The following is a 14,616-nucleotide window of genomic DNA, read 5'->3' as shown; positions in this document are numbered from 1 at the left end:
GGGTTTATGATCTGGGTGGGGAAGAACAAGATCAGGTTTAATTCCAGTAAACAGAGTGACTGTGGGTGTAGAAAACATTCCAGTTCCAGAGATAATAAATCCTTGCTTCTGGATCACATTTCCTCATGAGGTGATGGTTTGTAATTTGAGAGTTTTCTAACTGACAGTTCATGCTCAAAGACTATGTAGCAGGTGTGGCTAAGAAGGCTTTTGCACAGCTACATCTGGTGCATCAATAACGCCATTCTTCGATTTCAGGCCCTTGTTTCCAGTTATGCCTTAATTAACTCGCATTTAAGAAGTTATTGTACATACGGTTGCCTTTTAAGAGTATCCAGAAACTTCAAATGGTCAAAAATTCAGCTACCGGTGTTGTGGAAGGAGCTTCTACATCTTTACAACACAAACTATTTCTGGATACAATTGAAAGTGATGGTTGGGTCCAATAAAATTAAAAAAGATAAGTTCCCTCCAGATTGCTTCTCTTAAAGACTAATAAGGGGGCCATGTATTCTCCCTGCAGCTCTCATTCATTGGAGCAATGAATTGGACCTCTCAAGATCAAATCCCATGTTATTGGGTTTTAGGAAGCTATCAAGAGAATTCTGGAAGTGGAACTTTGAGTAATGGACCTCCATTAAGGATTTCAAGCCATGGGATGTGCTCTTATCTTCTTCTAAGTTCATGTAAACTACTACTATGTTAAAATCCATCATACCAATTTGCTATTATTCCTGACCTTGAAATTGTGAAAGATAACATGATTACTTTTTACCAAAGGTCCAGCCAACTTTTACTTTAACTAAAAGTGCAGTATTGTACAAACTAAAAACTTGAGAAGACTTTCTTTTGTTTGGGTTATCTCATAAAAGCTTCAGTTCAGTTCTGCATTTTAGTTGTTCTGATTCTTATTATTTCTAGAAACTGCCTTGTATCTTCCTTTTGTAATATATCCCTCCTTCCATTTCCTATAGATTGTGAGAACAACAGATTCAGTTGGGGAGGAAACGTATCTAGTCACTTTTAGTCAGGATTCAGGCCTAGATGTGGTGCTGAAATCACACTGATCACTCTCGATTGATTTCCAATGTTTTCATTTCTTCATAACAGGGAGGTCCCAGTCAATGGTAATTTGGGTGAATTACCCTGGCCTAAAGGATACTCGGATTGAGATGTCACAATTCTTAAAACCCTCACTCCTCCTATTTCAACTTGGAAGCAACTTTGAAGAGAACTAGGATGGGGGGGATGGAAGATAGCCAGGTATCAACACTACATGCACGATATTTACTTGTACATCTCAATTCCAGGCTGAATAGGAGATCCAATAAAAGCGCTAATCGGATGTCTGAGGGTTTATGATCTGGGTGGGGAAGAACAAGATCAGGTTTAATTCCAGTAAACAGAGTGACTGTGGGTGTAGAAAACATTCCAGTTCCAGAGATAATAAATCCTTGCTTCTGGATCACATTTCCTCATGAGGTGATGGTTTGTAATTTGAGAGTTTTCTAACTGACAGTTCATGCTCAAAGACTATGTAGCAGGTGTGGCTAAGAAGGCTTTTGCACAGCTACATCTGGTGCATCAATAACGGCCATTCTTCGATTTCAGGCCCTTGTTTCCAGTTATGCCTTAATTAACTCGCATTTAAGAAGTTATTGTACATACGGTTGCCTTTTAAGAGTATCCAGAAACTTCAAATGGTCAAAAATTCAGCTACCGGTGTTGTGGAAGGAGCTTCTACATCTTTACAACACAAACTATTTCTGGATACAATTGAAAGTGATGGTTGGGTCCAATAAAATTAAAAAAGATAAGTTCCCTCCAGATTGCTTCTCTTAAAGACTAATAAGGGGGCCATGTATTCTCCCTGCAGCTCTCATTCATTGGAGCAATGAATTGGACCTCTCAAGATCAAATCCCATGTTATTGGGTTTTAGGGAAGCTATCAAGAGAATTCTGGAAGTGGAACTTTGAGTAATGGACCTCCATTAAGGATTTTGGCATGATGCTGGATTGTTCCTCTGCGTCTATGTTACTATAATTATAATTATCATAGTAAATTATGTTGTTCATTTTGATTTTAACATTTTTATTATAGGAGTGTTAGCCAAACAGATTTCTTCAGAATTGGAGCAGATGCTGGTTCTGTGCTAACCTCTGCTAATTCTTTCAAAATCGTAGGCTGCATTTCATCTGGCTTGGGATATTTGAATTCATTTTAATTAGCTAAGTATTTTTTTAATCTTTCTTTGACCATCTTAAGTTGCAATCCCCCCCCCTTTTTACTAGAGACATAATAATGGCAACCTAGGAGTTAATTGTCTTCTAAGAAAAGATAACTATAAAATATAAGACAAGACATTCTGCCTTGTCACCTGTTACAAATTCATCACTTTCTTCTGTCAACAGAACCAACAGCCTATTTACCTTTCTTTTGGCTTCTTTCATAACTAAAAACTTGAGAAGACTTTCTTTTTGTTTGGGTTATCTCATAAAAGCTTCAGTTCAGTTCTGCATTTTAGTTGTTCTGATTCTTATTATTTCTAGAAACTGCCTTGTATCTTCCTTTTGTAATATATCCCTCCTTCCATTTCCTATAGATGCCTCTTTTCCTTTCCAGCATTTCAGAAACTCTGGTGAATATCAACATGGTGTCCTTAGATGGCTTATATTTTCCTTCTAGAAAGAACTATTTGCAATTGTGCAATATCTCAATGCAAAATATCTAAATTTGCAGGTTTTCCCAAACTTGTCAAATACTTTTAACATTAAGGATTTCAAGCCATGGGATGTGCTCTTATCTTCTTCTAAGTTCATGTAAACTACTACTATGTTAAAATCCATCATACCAATTTGCTATTATTCCTGACCTTGAAATTGTGAAAGATAACATGATTACTTTTTTCCAAAGTTCCAGCCAACTTTTACTTTAACTAATTCTTCCCTCTTGGTAAGCAGACTCCTTCTTTAGCTACAAATAATTAAAAATTGCAAAAACAAAACATGTATTCTGTGGTCACAGCTATATTGGTTTTACCGTACTTTTCAGAGTACAAGACACACTCTCCCCCCCAAAAAAAGATGATGGAAATGTTTATACACCAAATACAGACATTTTTGGCCTCCCAAAGCCCCACCCATCCCATTTTTGTAAAAAATGGGCCCGTTTTTTTCACAAAAACGGGCCCATTTTTCACAAAAACAGGACACGCAGAGGTTTTGGGAGGCCTGCAGAGTGCTTCTGTGGGCTGGGGAGGGCAAAAACGCCCCCGTTTTTCACGTAATTTGTAACACTATCACACTACAAATGTAAAGATACAGTATAAATCAAATCAAATTTCTCCAAGAAATTTTTGCAATCTCATGAACATTGTTTTCTTAAGCACTGGTGAAAAATCTAAGCATGCTTTGTCAACATGGTCACCTACATCCATATTTCTGCTGGATCTAAACAAAATAAATCCCTAAAATTTTGATAAGATGTAAATGCCCTGATAAATTACTTTCAGTAAAGCCTGTTCAATCATGTGCTTAGTTATTTCTCCTTTGATTGAAATACAACTTCATGGATCTTTTTAAAGACTGGTCACTCACTACCAATAGCAATAAAGCTATTGAGAGAGACATAATAGCAATAGCACTTATACTTATATTAGCTAAATGTGCTCTGCTACAAAACTATGTGATTGGGCTTGATAAATTGACACTTACAGCTTGAAAATTACGATTAGCCTCTCCTCTCCCCCTCTCCTTCAGGCTTGCCCCACAGAAACGTCTCCTATTCTATTCCTTCTCTCTCTCAGGCTTGCTCCACAGAAGCCTCCCGTATCCTATCCCCTTCTCTCACTCAGGCTTGCCCCACAGAAGCCTGCCCTATCCTATCCTCTGCTTGCTGCTGTGAAAGTAAAACAGAAATGCCTCTCCTCTGCTTGTGTTTTGCACTTGAAACAGATCACTTTTCAGGTGGGGAGGGGGAGTAGAACTTTTTAGCATCAGAGGGCTGTTTGGAAAGTGAAACAGTATTTGCTGCGTGAGCAAGGAGACAGGAAAGAGCCTGGAGGTGGCTTAGCTCAACTGTTTTGTAGTAAAGCTGCTTGCTGTTGTGAAAGTAAAACTGAAACTGAAACTCCTCTCCTCTGCTTGTGTTTTGCATTTGGAACAGATTTCTTTTCAGGTGGGGAGGGGGAGTAGAATTCCTTAGCATCAGAGCGTGTTAATAATAATATAGGAAATACTAATGCTCTGAGGGTCACTTTCTTAGTGAGCACCTAGAAGCCAAGAGGAACATACTGTATGTGGCAAATTTCAAGTTTGTAGGCTTTACAGTTCTGGAGATTTTGTGATGATGCATGAGTGGTATTTCACTTTTATATATATAGATACCATTCCATAAGTGCTTTACATCACTGTCTGAACTAACATTGTTTTATATTCCTTACTCAATATTATCATTGTCATTCAGATTAATAAACATACACATTTTCATTAAAAATGAATGGATTGCAATCCACTACTGATAAATATGTAAAGGAACACTTGCAAATCTGTACTTGAATTTTTCTTTTTGCATTGCAAATTTTTCCATTTAGGGATTATTTTCCATTAAAATTTGAATAAAATTGCAAAATAAATAAATGGGACAAGCAGATTCCATTAATCATATTGCTATAGATCTGGTAAGCATGCAACTCTTAGCATTTGTTCACACTAATGGCCAGCATTTAGTATTTCCAATCATCCAGCAAAATTATTTGGTAAACAACAATAGTTGTCACCCCAAAAGGAACCGTTAGGTTTTTTTCATGTCTACAGAACTAACTTAGCATCACCTCAAGAAAAGCCTGGCATGGGTTCCTTTTGAATTACATGCAATTATGGGAAGTTATTTATTGAAAAATGTGCATGCAATTTGGGATTTAACTATATAAAAAGTGGTTATTAGATACTTAACTCACACATACAATATAAAACTACAGTAGTTCTTGACTTTCATTTACCGACCATTCAAAGTTACAATGGCACTGAAAAAAGTGACTTATAAGCATTTTTCACACCTAACAGCCGTTATATCATCTCCATGATCATATGATCAAAATCTGGATGCTTGACAACTGGTTCATATTTTTGATGGTTGCAATATCCCAGGGTCATGATCTTTTGTGATCGTCTGACAAGCAAAGTCAACGGAGATGCCAGATTCACTTAACAACCATGTTACTCATTAACAACTGCAGTGATGCACTTAACAACCGTGGCAAGAAAGGTCCCAAAATGAGGCAAAATCACTATCAAATATCTCACTTAGCAACATAAATTTTGGGCTCAGTTGGGGTCATAAGTTGAGGACTACCTATATTTCAAATTCAATGAAAGATGGTAAACTTGTGAAGTTAGTTCCCATGTTGTTTTTGAATGGGCCAACTTGACAGACAAGAAATTTATGCTACACCACAACATAGTTTTCTTTGAGAAAGCATGTTGTGATAGTCCAGCCACTGTGATTTGTATACCATGTAAACTATGACTTGCTCAACTAATTGTGGTTAAAACTTTGCTCATTATTATGCATTTTAATACACAAGAATGCAGTTCCTTTATGCTATACAGCTTTGACAAAACACTAGATTTCAAGATATATTTCATACCAGCAATAAAACACTTTGATTTTATGTCAAAACAAATACAAATATTTTGTACCAGTTGAGAAAAACAGAACAGTTGCTTTCAAGAGAGTCCAACAGCTAGTCATGAGTTCTGATTCTGAATATATTAAAGCAACTAGACATCCATCTGTCAGACATATTTTAATTTAGACTCCTGCATTGAGTAGGGGAGTAGTATACTTGATGGTTCAGCAATGAGTTTCCAAATTGCAAAAAACTCTTATATTTTAGTGAAATTGGGGATACCACCTAGCTAAAATTATCATTCCATGAATGAAGACTCCTACACCAATAAGAGTAAGAAAGTGTTTTTAGCTAGCTCCCCCTTCCTTCCTGATTTTTTAATGCAAACACAAGCTGTAATCCATAACCAGTTTATTTAAATACACAGCAGCTTACATCCATGCGTTCCACGAATGTGCACTGTCATCAGTTTCAACATTTGCTGAATAAAGAAAAAGAATCACAATATGTTAGTAACATATCTGAAGTATTTAAAAAAAAAAACTACTTACGCAAGACAGAGGAAACAAACCATCAGCAGGAAACAAAAGAACAGCTTTCTGATCATACAGCACTATGCTGACAAGTATGATGCTGCCATTTGGAATACATATGAAAAGGCAAAGGTTAGATTGCAGGCCTACTACTAGGTTTCCTGAAAATCAGATTCAATCTACTTCAAATTATATTTTTAAAAAATCCCTAACATTGCTTTGTGCATATATAAAGATAACTGGTAACAGATTTCTCCATTATCTTTCCTTACAAGATATTTCAAGCAATGCAACATGTGGATTTCCAGTTACATAGCAAGACATCTCTTCCATTTTCACCCATCCATAGCCTAAATCTTCTCCAGGTGAACTCTCTAGATATCAAGAACAATTATACCCAGTGTGGAATGTTATTCTAACAAAACACTACCATGGAAACAGAAGAGTAGACCTGAAATAGGATAACTCAACAGTAGACTTCAAATTAGAATACAAAGGTTTACATTATCAATTCCAAAATAACACATGATGATGTTAAACCACTTACTTTTGTAGCACACAAGCTATTAGGAGTTAGGCACCTAAGTCCCAGATTTGAAGCAAAGGCGATGTGCTTAAAACTATTTGAAGAGACTATGATAAGCGGCCAATGAATGAGTTGATGCAATATCCATGAGGCAGAGGAATATTAATATTTAAAGCTACATTTTTGTTTTAACACTATTTTAAAATAACTTGATTCATGGGAAGAGATGGATTGGATGAATCTTTGTTATATTTAATATCAATAATTTATTTAAACAAAGTGAAAAGTAATTCAAGGTTACCCATATAAATAGGTAGTTGTTAAGTCCACTTGCTGAAGAAAGTACTATGTGGCAAAAACATTTGGCCCATACATTTTCATTTATTCCCAAGATAGCAAAAATAGCTAATAAAAAATAGCAGGTAATCAGATGTCATAATAGAAGTATGCAATTTATAATATTTTGATCAAATGTCTTGTCCTGAGTTCAGCTTTAGAACAATTTATCATTAGAGCAACTTGATCCAATCTTACCAGAAGCAGTTCAATATTCGCAATATTTTGTACCTTTATCTCTAAGGTGAAATCTGCTTCTCTGTGGCTTCACATATGGAAAGGGCTGTGTTTGCCATGATTATAAACAAATTGAAACATGTCTAAAACTTTGAGGAAATTTAGAATCATAAAATAATCCAAATGAATAATAAATTGATTTTGTAATTGGTATTATATTTAATAAATTCTAAGATACAATGTTATATAAAACTATTCTGTAAATCATATTAAATATTTATACAGCATATCACATAATTAATAGCAACAGATTCAACAGGATTATTTCCTATGAAGTTATAAACCAGTACAAATTATTGTACAAGATATACAATACTGCCTCGCTATTAACAGAAATCTTAAAAGGAGTATCAATATCCTCTTATAACAAAGGCCACAAGCTAAACTTAGATGAACCTACTTCAACCAAGCAATGAGCTTTAATAATTATACTATCCTTTTCACATTCCCTTTGAAGAAGTTTAATCAGTAGGCAGAACTAGATCGCACTATATTCTAGTAAAATAAACTTCCCAGTTTCTAAATTTAAAACATTCTGTGGGAACTAGAACTATAAGCACAGATTTGTTTAAGCTTTTTTAACATATAGGTAGTCCTCAACTTACAACAATTGAGTCCAAAATTTCTGTTGCTAAATGAGACAGATGTTAAATGAATTTTGCTCCATTTTAAGATATTTCTTACCACAGTTATTAAGTGAATAATAACTTAACAAGTGCAATTGTTAAGTTAGTAACATGGTTGTTAAGTGAGTCTGGCTTTCCCATTGACTTGGCTTGTCAGAAGGTTGCAAAAGGAGATCACATGACCCCGGGACACTGCAATCGTTGTGTGAGTCAGTTGCCAAGTTTCTGAATTTTGATCACATGACCATGAGGATGTTGCAATGATCGTATATGAAAAATGGTCATAAATCATTTTTTTTCAGTGCAGTTGTAATTTTGAACAATCACTAAATAAACTGTTTTAAGTCGAGGACTACCTGTATTCTAGTTTTATCTTCTTGAAAGTCAAGAGTTACAGGTCAAGTGTCATGTATGCTGCCTTGAATTTTTGGACGAAATGTGAAATATAAATCTAATAAACAAGTCTCATAACATGCATGTAAAAGTGAAGAAACAAGTTTAAAAAACAAGTAAAAATTCTAAGGCACTTCAAAGGGTATACATTGAGAAAAATTAAATCCTGGAAAGGCCAGATTAAATTAATCTCGGTTTGCTAAATAGAAAAATAATATTAACACAAATAATGTTAACAATGTAAATACGTTTTTATTATACTATATAACAGAATTAGATAGCAAAGAGTAGATTTCTAGAATTTCTTTTTCTTTTTTTTTGCAAATGTCAGAATGTTTTATAATAGGAAAATTAAAATATAACAATACAATATGGCCAGATAGGTTGCAGCAACTAGATAATTCTGGATGACATTGAAAGACCACTAAATTAGGCTAGGAAAACTAATCAGCATCCTGGGAAAAGACAATAACAAAACACTTTCAATGACTGCCAAGAAAATGACATAGATTTGCCCATGCAGTCACCCAGGATCAAGCTCAACCTGAATCTTTACTTTTAATACAGTAAGCTAAAGTAGAATAAAAATAGCATTTATTTTTAAAAGATGGGAAGGAAAACAAAAAAAAGGAAACTATTCATGCAACATTCATATAGAGAAGTTCTTATGAAAAGGTAGATCTTCATTAATAATGTCTTAATAATAAGACACCACTTATTAATAATAAGACACCACTAATATCAGAACAGACTACATTCCATGTGCTGAAGTAAAAAGGCCCATCTAGTTTTGCAAGATGGCATTCTGTGGTTCTCAGCACATGAATGTTAGCCGTTTTCTTCTCAAACTAGAAGAATCAAAGACACGTTTCCTAAAGCATAAAAGAACCGAACTTTCCCTTGGGTTTTAAAAGAAACATGCCACTTCAGTAAAACTGAATAAAAAGAACAAAAATGTTTATTTCAGAATTACACCTATAATTACACCTATAATTCTACACGTATGCTCATAAGGCAGGCATCCTTTTTTGCTCATTACACTTTTCATTGTCTTTGTGTATAAACAGGGAAAGCAAGACAATTAAAGTAAACAGTCTCAAAAGGAAGCCTGTTATTCCTCCTCTTCAAACAATGGAAGGTAATATGTTTACTTTTCCTAACCTGGCAAGCAATCATACATCCCAAATCAGGTAATTTACTCCAAATACTTTTGATAGTCCAATCATAACCAACCCCTCCCCACCCCCATCTGTAGATCTGGAAGAATGTTTTAGTGGCTCTGTTGAAGATACTGGTAGAGGACCGGAAGAATAAAGTCAGGGACCAATCATCAAGGAGAAAATCTATGTGGTCAGAAAGAGTTGACACTGACTTGATGGCACATACGGTAATCAATACGTTGCAGATCTTGAAGGAAATTCAGTACTATAAAATTTAGAAATAATTCATAGAAATGAGAGATTAAAAATTAGCGGTGTTTTTGCTGTTTACATGTACAAGAGCTCATGCTACATCTGGACATCATTAACTTTTCAGTAATTTGGAAATATTATTATAAAACCTACATTAACTGAAATATACTTCTCAATTTTTCTCTGTTCTATTATCTAGTTACGTCTTTGTACTGTATGTTTACTAAATTTCAACCAATTCCCAGGAGAAGGGACAAAATTGCTCAAAATTATTGCTGCATAAGTTGCTTATGTTAAGTGGTGAAATCCAATTTATTTTTTACTACCGGTTCTGTGGGCGTGGCTTGGTAGCAGAGGCAGGGGAAAGATACTGCCAAATCTCCATTCCCACCCCGCTCCAGGAGAAGGATACTGCAAAATCCCCATTCTCTTCCCAGTCCTGGGGGAAGGATATTGCAAAATCTCCATTCCCACCCCACACTGGGGCCAGCCAGAGGTGGTATTTACCCGTTCTCCAAACTACTCAAAATTTCTGCTGCTGGTTTTCCGAACTGCTCAAAATTTCTGCTACCGGTTCTCTAGAACCTGTCAGAATCTGCTGGATTTCACCCCTGCCTTGAATAATCAATATAATAATCAAATCATTTCACCCCAAAACAACTTTGAAAGCATTTTACTTAAGACTGTAGTTTTATTTCTAGTATGTTCTAAGCTTATTCCAAAAACTGATCAACAGCTTGAACTAAATTTCAAACCACTAAATAAACTATACTGAGATAATATACTATATTCATTAAAATAATTGAAAGTTTAGAAAGCAATTCTATGATCAAGGTTTCAAAAACTTTTCATTAGACAAGATGAACAAAAATTCAGAAAAAAGGGTATGGCAAAGAAATATAGATAGTATTCAAGCCACATCTGTACCATTCTTATATAACATATAAGATATGTACATTGGGCCTTTTCCAGGACAGAAGATTGGTTAAAGAGAGAGAAATGTTTTCAAAGTATGCTGAAAAAAGCAAAGAAGGAAAACATTAAGGAAAGCTAATAAAGACAAAATCCTTTGTATCATACTTTTGAACCTGTTAGAGTATGTCACAATAGAAAGATATTAGTTTAGTTAATCCTTTGAGATTCAAAACTGAAGCCAATCTAGACAGAGCTCTGTTGAAATAAAAGAAAGTTATTATCTATATTTCCACCATCCTTAATAGTTCCCTAGCCACTTTCTCTCATTTTCATCAACAAGCTATCCAGAAACAATGCTTCCCCATAACATTATAAAATAAACAAGTCACAGCTTTCCTATTCCATCCATTCCATTTTCTCATACCATACAATATCCTAGCCTGGAATATCTCGCAGGAATAAAAAACAATTAGTTAGGTAAAATTAAAAGATGGGACATAATATTCATAGGTCTTCACTCTTCAAAGTATGAAGCTAATATCTTCATCAGATTAAGCCCAACTCTTGGTGACTTCAGTCATCTCCATCTCACCTACCCTATATTCTCTATCTTACCTACCCTAAACCAGAATTATCACTTTAATCTTTAATGCAGAGATTGTGCATATAATCCTAGTGATCATTTCTGTATGTACATGTCCTCATACCGATTCAGACTTATGTTAGCATAATCTAATACCAGATCTGTCCTAATATTCATTTTTAAATTTCATAAATTAAATTTAGGATTTTACAAGCGCCACTACTTTGGGGAGAAGGATAAGTTTTTTTCTTCTTCTGTCCTATCAATGTTCAATAGAAAAATCCTCAATGAAACTTGTTGTATAATGCCACCCTCTCAATATTTAGATTAACGGAACAAAAAGAAAAAGCTTACAATTTTTGTTTTAAAATATCATTATAAGAGTGCTATTGTGGGTTTTAGATTTTTAAAGAGAATCACTGATGCATAATTGTGAAGATGGTAGATGTAGAATTGGAGTGGCCTAAATTCAAGCACATCTTCACCCAAAGCATTCTGGATAATTTTTTTTCAGTCCAATTTACCTCATAGGGTTTCTGGGAGGAGAGAGCACTACCTACTGACCACTGTCTTGGGCTGATGCAGACTAGATGGGATATAATCCTCACAAATACTGCAATATTTTCCAAAACTGTTAGAATAATCACCATCATTTTTCAATAACTTTGATAAGATTCCTACCTTAGCTGCATTCATAATAACTCCCGCCTTCCCTCTTAAACACTTTTTTTATGGTGATCTTGCCCAGTGTTTTTTCCCCCCAAAACGAACCACAGCAGCTGTCTCCAACGTGTAAAAACAGAGTTGACAGATCTTCCCCCTTTCCCACTTGCATCGGCTTCCCTAATAAGTTACGGCCCCGAGATTTTGTGGGCGAACTTCCAAAAAAGTGTCGGCGTTGCTCATTCTCACACTCGCCCCAGGGTGCACTTTGGGTATTCAACACACACACACACGCACACACACAACACACACACACACATACGGCGGCAAGGTGTAAAAAAGGAGGGAGAGTTCAACAAACACCAGCGTCAGGATGCAGCTTAACTAAAGGAAGTTTCCGACGGCGCAGGAGATTCTTTCTTTCTTTCTTTCTTTCTCCCTCCTTCTCTTTTTCTTTCTCTCTTCCTCTCTCTTTTTCTTTCCTTTCTTTTTTCTCTCTTCCTCCTTCTTTTTCTTTCTCTCTCCCTCTCTTTCTTTCTTTCTCTCTCTCTCTCTCTCTCTCTTTCTTTTTTTGCAACTGGCACTGAAGGCGCCGATCCCAACCTCAGCTCGAAAGAAACGTCTCCCGGCCGTCGGCGCATCTCTACATCTCACTCCACCGAACAACTCGTCAAGAGCTCGGACCCGGCTCGGCCCGAAAGTTGCGGCCTCGTCGTCCGTCCGTCCGTCCGTCCCTTACCCCGTCCCTAGACCGCATCCCCTTCTTCCATCCCACGAAAAGAGAGAAACGGATTTCCCCGAGGCCGAGCGGACAAGCGCCTTCCTGGCGGAACTGCTGCAGCCCCCACTCTTCCTCTCCCTCAGCCCGACAGGCGGACTTTCGCGGAGGCGGAGGCGGAGGCGCCACCGATTCGAACTACATCACCGATCTGGCCCACAGGACGAAGAGGCGACCGGAGGGGGGAGGGGGGGGGGAACGGGGTGGGGGGAGGCGGAAAGCAGAGCAGAGCAAGAAGCAGCGCTGCCCACATGCCCCACCGAGCCGATCTAAGTCTGGGACTGAAAATGATCAGGAGCCGCACCTCCCGACAGAGGCAATAACCGCTGCCCAGAGCCGACAGACTTCCACTCACCTCCTGCTCCCGAAGAAGGAAGGGGAAGCCCAGCGCCTTCTGCGCTCCGCCTCTCCCGCTCGCTCGGTGCCCCGCTGCCTGCCTCACACGCTTCCCCCGCTCCGAGCCCCCAAGGGGAGAGAAGAAGGCGCCTGATGCCGAGCCGCGCGCTCAGCCCGCCAACAGGCACAACTCGCTCCCGGCTACGCGCGCTGAGCGCTCCCTACCTGCCTATCTCCAGCTCGTCCCCACGCACCGTCTCCCTCAGTCTGACTCAAAATTGAAATTCCCTGGCCGAGGCCGTCAGCCCCACCCCAGCCCTAAACTGCCTCCGCCTGGAACCACGCCCCCTTTGCGCCTCTAAGCCAATCAAAGGCCTGGGACAGCTCTGGACTATGTCCTCTTGGTTTTGTTTTTTTTCCCCTGGCCCGTCAATCACAAGCACGGCGAGTTGCCTGACTCCCTCCTGCTTTTTCTAGCCACGCCCCAGCAATCGCCAGACTTGAAGTTTGAAGAACCGCGCCTTCGGGCCCGCGGGGAGCGCGCTGTCTTCGCGTTAATGTTTTCTGCTCTGGGGACGAGAGATGCAAAGGGAGTGGGAGGTGGGAGGATAAGATGCCCTAAGTGAATTGGCGATTTAAAATGTTTCAGTGGTTCCTTTTTTTCCTGCCAAATCGTTTGTTGCAATTTTAGGCGGGAGATAAATCAGGGATGCAGCGCGATGACTGAGGTCAGGAGCTTTTAATGTCTCTTATGTCATCCGTCGCGTCCCATATGCATCGCCCTCGGGATGACTAGAAACGCAGCCATGTGAGATACTTGCACCGAATGGGGGACCAAGTAGAACGATTTGTTAGCTCACTTAATATTTTTTCGTTTTTATTTGTTCCGGGGCATCATCCCAATGGCTAGGATTCGAAATGATTCCCAAAATTCGAAAGGGAAAATTATATTAAAATTAATTTTAATATAATAATGACCCACATTTTATAAGCTGCCCTTTCTGGGCTCTGGTATCTTGAAATCCAGGCAATAAATAAGATATCCTTTACTGACACTTTTTTCACTGTGAACACACTGGCACGCATCAAAAAATAATCAGTGTTTTTCTGAATAAAAGGAAGACTTGCTATATTCCTAAGGTGAAGGAGATGAGGCAGTGAGTCTTATTAAAAGGGCTTGACATTTTGTCTGAACCACACCAATCTCTGATGGGTGCAGGAGGACGCAGGATTCTCCATAGGGCTTTTTTGATGGGCAAGGCAATTCTGGATATATCCTGGTGCCACAGTTTAGAAATAGCCACAACCAGCATATTTGAATTATATGTAGAGTATTGGTAGCCTGTAGATCTAAGAATAGATATAATTCTACAATCGCAAATTTCCCTAGCTCCAAATTTTGGATCAGTTGTAGTTTCCATTTTGAATTCAATGATAGTCCTATGTAGAATAGGGCGAAATAGTCCAGTTCTATGGGGATCAGATTATATGTCAAACTATTTAACATCACAGACAATACTTCTATCATTCAAAACGACCTTGATCATCTAACTGCTTGGTCTAAAAATTGGCAGCTCCAAATTTCAACCAGCAAATGCTCAGTCTTACATATAGGAAAAAAGAACCCAAAAACTAAGTACATACTAGA

At 37.8% G+C, this 14,616-nt stretch overlaps 1 protein-coding gene across 9 annotated transcripts in view; it reads right to left on the bottom strand.

The window, feature by feature from the left end:
* Positions 1-13,276, bottom strand: part of EPB41L2 (erythrocyte membrane protein band 4.1 like 2) — an 85,576-nt gene extending 72,300 nt beyond the window's left edge. For 6 of the 9 annotated variants that reach the window (XM_058171839.1, XM_058171834.1, XM_058171848.1 and 3 more), the window contains exon 1: positions 6,066-6,111. In XM_058171839.1, the coding sequence (XP_058027822.1) occupies positions 6,066-6,108 (43 nt within the window). In that variant the 5' untranslated portion in view covers positions 6,109-6,111. The other 3 variants (XM_058171864.1, XM_058171857.1, XM_058171871.1) reach the window with 3 other exon arrangements.
* Positions 13,277-14,616: the final 1,340 nt, after the last annotated feature.

Source organism: Ahaetulla prasina, chromosome 1, assembly GCF_028640845.1.
Source record: "Ahaetulla prasina isolate Xishuangbanna chromosome 1, ASM2864084v1, whole genome shotgun sequence".
Taxonomy (NCBI): Eukaryota; Metazoa; Chordata; class Lepidosauria; order Squamata; family Colubridae; genus Ahaetulla; species Ahaetulla prasina.
This window is presented reverse-complemented; position numbering and strand designations above follow the sequence as displayed.